This window comes from Psammomys obesus, unplaced genomic scaffold (assembly GCF_907164565.1).
Source record: "Psammomys obesus unplaced genomic scaffold, mPsaObe1.curated_primary_1811, whole genome shotgun sequence".
Lineage (NCBI taxonomy): Eukaryota > Metazoa > Chordata > Mammalia > Rodentia > Muridae > Psammomys > Psammomys obesus.
The window spans coordinates 2766-11309 of record NW_026590645.1 but is presented as its reverse complement, the minus strand read 5'-3'; the positions used below and the strand labels follow the sequence as shown (position 1 = coordinate 11309).

General features: G+C 42.0%; 1 gene segment (V, D, J or C); it reads left to right on the top strand.

The window, feature by feature from the left end:
- Window positions 1-7738: 7738 nt before the first annotated feature.
- Window positions 7739-8331, top strand: LOC129677444 (T-cell receptor alpha chain V region 2B4-like). The segment is given in 2 exon segments: window positions 7739-7787; window positions 7982-8331. Coding segments are annotated over 2 exon segments (399 nt in total).
- The last annotated feature ends 213 nt before the right edge of the window (window positions 8332-8544 follow it).

Genomic DNA, 8544 nt, shown 5'->3' with positions numbered 1-8544 from the left:
AGAAAACACTGTTTCCTTGAAGTCATCCCCTACCTCTGGCAATCCTTCCATTCTCTTCTCAGTGTAGAACCCTGAACCTTTATGGAACGCTGTAGGATATAGATGTATCTCGGGGACTGAGCACCCTAAAGTCTTTTATTTTCTGCACAGTGACCACTTGTGGATCTCTACGTTAAATGCTATCTACTGTGAGAAGCTTCTCTAATGAGGTTCTGCGATGCACTGATTTGTACCGACACGATAGAGCAACATGTCATTAAGCCTCAAAAAGGCCAAGTCCACTTACTTAGTAATAGTACTAGATTCTCTCCAGGTACTATGACCTACCTCGTCACATGTTCTTGACCTCGTTGAGAGTTACAGGTATGGCTCTATCTTCCTTAAATTCAATCAAAACCAGTGGGCATGTCTGACAAGAATTTTTTCTGCACATGGGTTTTGCCTAAATAAAAAGTAGAAGGTAAAATGTGGACTCTGGTAGGAGATCCCATCAGAGTATACAGAAAGCAAGAATGTAGAAATCTCTACATCTATGAACAGACATTGCTTTGGTTGAGATTTGAGTGGGCTGGCTTTTTGATGGAAAAATTAAAAAAAAATTACAGTTTATTCGCTTTGTATCCCACCTGTAGCCTCCTCCCTCATTGCCCATTCCTACTCTCCCCTTCCTGCCCCCACCCCCGTGCCCCTTTCCTAGTCCACTGATCGGGGAGGTTCTCCTTCCCTACTCTCCGACCCTAGCCTATCAGGTCTCATCAGGACTGTCTGGATCCTCTTTCTCTGTGGCCTAGTAAGGCCGCCTAACCAGAGAGAGGTGATCAAAGAGCAGACAAAGAGTTCATGCCAGAGACTGCCCCTCTTTCACTTACTAGGGAATCACACATGGAGACTGAGCTGCCCATGGGCTACATCTGAGCAGGGGGTCTAGGTTCTCTCCATTCATGGTCCTTGGTTGATTCATCAGTCTTTGCAGGCCCTACTGGGCCCAGATTTTGAGGCTCTGTTGATCTCTTTTTGGAGCTCCTGTCCCCTCAGACCTTGATGGATAAATCTTAAGTAGCTGTTGCAGGGGCCTGTGTTCCCCAAGCACTTCAGAATTTTTGCCAACTGTTACCAACAAAGAAATCTCTTTCAGGGCATGTCCTGGGAACAGCATAGTGGTTCATTAGGTTTAGCAGAAACCACTTACTTCTGCAGGATCATGAGAACAAAGAGTTAGGCATTAGGGGTCTAAGGGAGGCCTAGATGTTTAAGCACCTGGGGTGATTCTCCCTCTAGGTTCTCACTTTCTAAGGGTAAGAAGGTGGTCCAGTTTCTAGTGTCACTGCCTACCCTTCACAGTGCTACTATTCCCACCTCAGATAGCAAATCCTTAGCCTGCCTCTTCTGATTACAATGGCTAAGAGATCTCAGGGCTTGGAGGATATTATTATCCTAGTAGCCAAGAATATTGTTGAAGATGTTCACTGGATCCACTGTGGACCCTCTATCCTGGGACAATGAGCACCTTTTTCTCTCAATTTGAACTCCCCTGTCTCACCAAGGGTAACTTCTGGTTTCTCCCTATTGAGGATTCAGGCTTTCTGAGACAGCTTTGTAGATGTAATTAAGAAGGTAGATATTAATGTCTAGTTCTTGCTGAAAAAATGTGCAAATCCTGGGAAAATAGCAATGGCATGAATGCAGGCCCAGGGAGCATCTGGAACCTTGTTGAGTGAGTCTGAACGTCTAAGTGTCCTGTGACCTGTTCCAATTGGCTGACTGTAGACCCAGAAGCAAGTCACAGTTGTGAAGTTTGTATCCCTTAAACACTCATCTGGGAACCAGATGGGAACACTGTAGGCATCAGAAGCAAACCTGTGAGGGAAGGCCAACCCTGCCCACCAGTGTAGGTGCTATTTTTAAACTATTTTATTTGTGTTCCTTAAGCCTCTACCTTCCTTCCAACCCCCAACCCTATGTAGGAGAGAACGAGCAGGGAAAGGAATGTAGACCTCTTCACACTTAATTCCTTAGGGCAACTCCAATCTTTGTAGCCAGGATATACAGCAGTTCAGCTAACTGGCAAGCCTGCTAACAGAAAATGCAGCAGCAGCCATTTTCCTCCTTGGACTCCTTTTCCTCTCAGTGCTCTAGCATTTATACCCTCTCAGAGTCTCTGCAGCTGGCAAAGAACACCCCCCTCTCTGAGCCCATAAGAGGCAATCATAGTTAACAGGCGTGAACAAACTGAAAGCAGCCCCATATCCCACACTTGGGGTTAAAACAAAAACATATTCACATAACATCACTGAATTGTTAAAGAGAGCAAAACTGTGTCTGATAATGAGTTAATTCAAATCATGGGGGGCTAATGGTCTGAAGCCTACCAGCTTCCATTCTGCATCTGGCTCTCTCGTCATCTCTGTGAACATGGATAAGTTACTAATCACTATAAGCATTTTTGTGGGCCCTGTAAACTCAGTAAATGGGGCTTGTGATGCCTTTCTTGGCATCTGTGGCTGATATTCTTTTGCCAAAGGGCATGGTCCTGATATCCTCTGGGATGTTTTTCATGCAGGAGATGGAAGAAGAGTTTGGACCCACCTATGTTCTTCAGCCTTTTCATTAGCCTAGCCTAAAGAAAAACAGAGAATTTTAAGATTTTCTGCCCCTTTTGGAGGCACAAATTGATTACAGTCTTCCCAGTTGATCATCACAAGCCTAGGTAGGGAGGGTCCAAGATTAGACATCAGTTAGAGAGAGAGAGAGCGAAAGATTTCTGTTGGCTTGATCCTCCTCAGTCACAGGTGTTCACTGTCACCTACCCAGGACCTTCGGCACTTGCCAATTCCTATTCCCAGTGCTCAACTCAATACTTGACAAGAAACTACTGGGTTCAGTTTGGAGAGAAACAGATGCCTTATGCGTGTACATTAAATTGTCCTGTGCTGTTTGAGCTCATTGAGAAGTTGGCTCTGAAGATGGAAATTGGCCTTCCCACTTCAGACACAAGCACATTCATCTCAAAATGTTCTCTCAAGCCCTCTTTCCTGAATGAGACTTGTTTTCCAACTCTCTAACATGAAGAAAATAGAACAACAATAACAAACCAGTCGAAGGGTATAGGCATTGTGAGTATTATTGATTTCATGGTATAAAGCTCTATTTCTATCTGGTACCTACACTCATTCCAAATGAAAAGCACTGATACAGTACATTGTTCGGCATATTGTGGTCTGTCCTGTCCTGTGTTTTCTATACGGTTAACCTTGGAACTTATCATACCACATACTATGACAGGATCTACACAGGTTGTATTATGTTTGGATTCAACCATCTCTTATAATGCTGATGTTAATAGTAATACCTTCCAAGCCAAACGACTTGGACATCAGCTGTGCCTACTCTGAAAAGATCATCACAGCTAGGCCTGTTGACTGTTCATTTATTACTGTTATTTTACAAAATAAGATGGAACAGAAATGACTAGAAAGAAAACGGGAAATCATAAGCAATTTACAAGGGTCTAAGCAAATTTTAAGATGTATGAAAAAGGTCAAAGTTCAACATATTGTTGTCAAACCTTTGCTTAAATCAATAGAGTGACTTGTCTACTTTCCACAACAACTATAAGGAACATCTTAAAGAATAAAAATGCAAATATTATCAAAGTTCAATCTTTATCTTTTTTAATTTTTATTTTTATATTAACTACAGTTTATTCACTCTGGATCCCAGCTGTAGTCCCCTCCCTCACTCCCTCCTAATCTTACCCTTCCTCCCTCATCTCCTTCCATGCCTCTCTCTAAGTTCACTGATAGAGGAGGTTCTCCTCCCTCTCCATCTGACCCTATCCTATCAGGTCTCATCAGGACTGGCTGCATTGTTTTCCTCTGTGGCCTGGTAAGGCTGCTCCCTTATCAGGGGGAGGTGATCAAAGAGCCAGCCACTTAGTTCATGTCAGAGACATTCCCTGTTCCCCTATGTCAGAGACATTCCCTGTTCCCCTTACTAGGGTATCCACTTGGATACAGAGCTTCTCTGAGCTACATCTGTACAGGGGTTTTAGATTATCTCCATGAATGGTTCTTGGCTTGGAGCATAAGTCTCAGAAATGACCCCTGGGCCCAGATTTCCTGGTTTTGTTGCTCTTTTTGTGGAGCTCCTATCCCCTCCAGGTCTTTCTATCTCCCCCTTCATTTATAAGATTCCCTAAATTCTGCTCAAAGTTTGGCTATGAGTCTCAGCATCTACTTTGATACCCTACTGGGTAAAGTCTTTCAGAGTCCCTCTGTGGTAGGCTCCTGTCTTGTTCCCTGTTTTCTCCCTCTTCCGAAGTCTATCCCATTTGCCTTTCTGAGTGAGGATTGGTCATCTTACCTAGGGTCCTCCTTCTTGCTTAGCTTCTTTAAGTGTACAGATTTTAGAATGTTTATCCTATATTATATGTCTAATATCCACTACAAGTGAGTATATGCCATGTATGTGTTTCTGTCTCTGGGATACCTCACTCAGGATGATCTTTTTCTAGATCTTTTCTAAATATACCACAGTAATTAGAAGTACCAGACTGGTGCAACTAACTTTTTGTGTGTTCAATAACCATCTTTGAAGGGTATTCTAATGTGGTCAGAGGGATTAAACTGGAAAATATTTCCTCTCTTCGGCTCTATGGTCAACTTGGTTCCAGACAGTATGGAACATCTCTCAAAATATTGTCTGAATAGGGATTGGAAATGGGCTGAGGGATTAAGGACACGGATTTTCAAAAGGATCTGGGATCAATTTTCAGCACCAAACAGAGTAGTTAACAACTGTCTGTAACTTTCATTTCAGAGAATCAGGAAATCTCTTCTTGCTTCTGTGAGGAATAGGCATACATGTGGTACTTGATGTACTTGTAGGCAAAATACCCACATCTAAACTAAAATAAACTGAAATGAACTGTTCTGTCTCTGGGGAATTGCCTGTTCTATTGCTTAAGAGGCCTTGGAAACTTACAGTGATCTCTAACCAGTGTTCAGACTACAAAGAGAATGGTCAACAATAGAAAAGATGTCCCTATGTTTCAGAGCAAAACCATAGTCAAGCAAGGGCCTAGGCTTATCTTCACACAGATGGAACTAATGCCTAGAGGAGCCAGAGGCTCCTCTCAAACCCAAGTGATCCACCCAAGGACCAGATCTTCAACTGGCTTTGAAAAATAATAGTGATTGATTTTGGGAGCTGAATGGTCTTAAATACAACATAGGGAAGTTTAATATGTTCTTTAGCAATCTAAGGAATGCCACTCACTAGACATTAGACTTAAATACATATGAGATGTGATACAGGCAACTGTTCTTTTAACTCATGCTTTGCTTCTTGATAAGAAAATGCTGCTTATTATATTTAGGCTATTTTGGCCTTGGCTCAACTCAACACTACAGTGCTTATCTGAAGCCAAAAGAAACAGACTTACCACTGTTTTAACCAAAATGTCCAATGATTTTTAAATTTCTTCTCTCTTTTTTTCTCTAGTATCATCTTGGAGGGACTTTACATTGTGCTACTAACCATTCTGTACATGCTGGCTATCAAAGCTATTAAGGCCAGCCCTTGAGGCCAGAATTACCTTTCTCCAGAGACTAAAAGGTATATAACTTGTAAAGCTAAACATGTCATTGGACCATCCTACCTGAAGTATTTATAGATAGCCCACATTGATGTGGACTGTTCTTGGCCCAGAACATCATGGACTGGTCAAGTTCCCATCCAACCTTGCTTTAAGTCTTGTTATTCTATGGGGCATCTGAGGAGAGACTCTCTCAGGAAACTGAGCCCCTCCTCTATGCTTTAGCCATGATGGGATGTAAGCTCTCCAGAGAGAAAAGGCCCAATTAATTATAGCCACATACTTGGAGTGATACTTGATATAGGAAGGTAGAAACCACCTGCGCTCTGAGAAGATCCAATGAAGGAATCCGGGCTGCTTTTCAAGATGTATGACCATAGGCCCCTGGACTAATCCCGTATGGAGCCCATCCTTAGAATATGGTGATATCTCCCAAGCTCCACTCCTTGCTTCATTTAAGCAACCAGAGCAGTCACGGTTCTATTCCTGAGAACAGTTGATGTTGATCTCTGAGTGTATAGACCCAAGGAAGAGAAAGATGAATACAGATAGATGGGAACGCAAGGAAGAGAAACATGAATACAGATAGATGGGAGTGCAAGGAAGAGAAAGATGAATACAGATAGATGGGACAGCAAAAGAAAGCTCCTTGGAACGGCAGCTTCTCATTCACAGAAGATGATTTCAGTTGAACTGGTGTGAAAGATGAAGGCATTTATCTAAATAGGACAAATAGTGAAGAGGAAAAAAATGCATAGGCCCAATAAAATTACCAAGCTAAAGTCCTATTAGCTGACTAGCCTTAGGGACCCTCCAATTCCAGTGGACAAAGCTGCTATTTTTGTTTTCTCCACAACTCCATCTTCTGTTTTTCTAGGATGTTCTATGTCTGTCCCAGGGACAGAGCACAGTGCTCCCCTAAATAATCATCAGCATCTCTGCTACAGATGTGTGTTGTTGGTAGATGAAGAATTCCATGCACTTCTAGGGCCACCTTGCTAAAGAAATAGCTAACAACAACAACAACAGCAAAATCTATGCTGAGGATTCATCTTAATCCCCAAATAATGTCAATAATAAAGACAAAAAAAGTGTCCAGCAACGAAGTGCTGGTTCACCAGCCTGAGGAACTGTGTCCAGATACCCAGAACACATATAATATCCAATACTACCTCCAGATGTGTAGCCCCAGCACTGGTAAGGACATAGTCCCGCCCAGAAGTTCACTGACAATGAGCCTGTGATGGTGAGCTCAAGGTTCAGTGAGAGGCCCAGAGCCCATTTCTTAGGTGGTTCTTATTGATCAAGGAGTGTAAACCTAGGCCATTTTTTCCTACTTGGTTGAACAGATTATTTTTATGATTCTTAAACAATAAAATAAGGCAGAAAGTGGTCAAAGACAACACCTGATGTTGACCTGTAACCTATACACATGTGCAAACACAAAAAAAAAAAATAAATGAACAAAATGCCTTGAACAACTAAGCAAAAAAAAAAAAAAAACACACACACAAATAAAATGTAGTTAGGCTATGAACTAGAGCCACACATGTTAACCCATACTTAAAGCTATTTTATTTTAAAAGATCATTTTAATTATAGAAAATTTCTTTAAGATTGATGACGAGGAAGTAATCTAGGGATGTCTAAGCTGACACAGAGAAGAAATAAAGAACACAAGCTATTGTTTGATTGCAAGAGCTTTAAAAATATTACAGAAAATAGTTTTTTAAACTGATAAAATAAGTTGCCATTTGGTGAATAATATATGCATAAGCACGCACATATACATAAACTTAATGTCTTAAACTTCTCATCTTACTAAATTATCGCCTGTTTTAATAGTTTACATAAGAAGAGTCTGCACTTACAATATTTCTTTGACACTAAGGTGAATCCACAGGATGGCAGTCTCCTCTCAAAGACCCAGAGGCGATTTGTCATGTGGTTCTTTGGGTGTAGGTGGAGCTCGGGTGGGGCTCAGAGGGAGGAGGAGGGCTTTTGATGTAGCCCTCCTTCTTTCTAATTGGATGAACCATCTGAGGTTTTTCTTTTTATGCATCTTCAAGCATAAGAATTTAAACTGCCTAAATGCCACTTCTTCTGTGATGCTTGAAGTAAGAATCTTCAGTAGAAACAATAATGCCCCCTTTAAGAGTTTCACTAGTGGTCCTCTGGCTTCAACTGAGTGGTGAGTTTTACCATGCTATGGGAACATAAAAATATAATATATGAAGATGTTGCCTATTTTAGGCTGGAGAGTAGAAATATTGGTATTCTCATACTGTAACAAAAGTAAGCAGGAGGCCCAGGGAAAGGCATTCTGGAGTGTTAGCATCCCTATGCCTCCAATCCTGTTTGTCTGAAGTTTGTCTTTCTGCACAGGGGTGAGCAGCCAGCAGAAGGTGCAGCAGAACCCAGAATCCCTCAGTGTCCCAGAGGGAGCCATGACTTCTCTCAACTGCACTTTTAGTGATAGTGCTTCTCAGACCTTCTGGTGGTACAGACAGCATTCTGGGCAAGGCCCCAAGGCACTGATGTCCATCTTCTCCAATGGTGACAAGGAAGAAGGCAGATTCACAGGTCACCTCAATAAAGCCAGCCTGCACGTTTCCCTGCACATCAGAGACTCCCAGCCCAGTGACTCTGCTGTCTACCTCTGTGCAGTGAGCACACAGTGCTCCCCAGGCACCTGCAGCCAGCACACAAACATACTGGGCCACAGCAAGGTCTGAGCTAGAATGCAGAACAAACATAGGGTGGAGAAATTCCGATTGTTCTCCTTGTCCCCCATATACAACGGGAATTAAGAGCCACAGTAGGAGAGTTTGACTTATAGGGGAAATACTTTATTATTCTGAGAATGTCAAAAAAAAAACACACTGGTGTGGCTGAAATATTTTTCACTTAAATTTAATTGAAAACATTTCATATACAATCTTCTGATT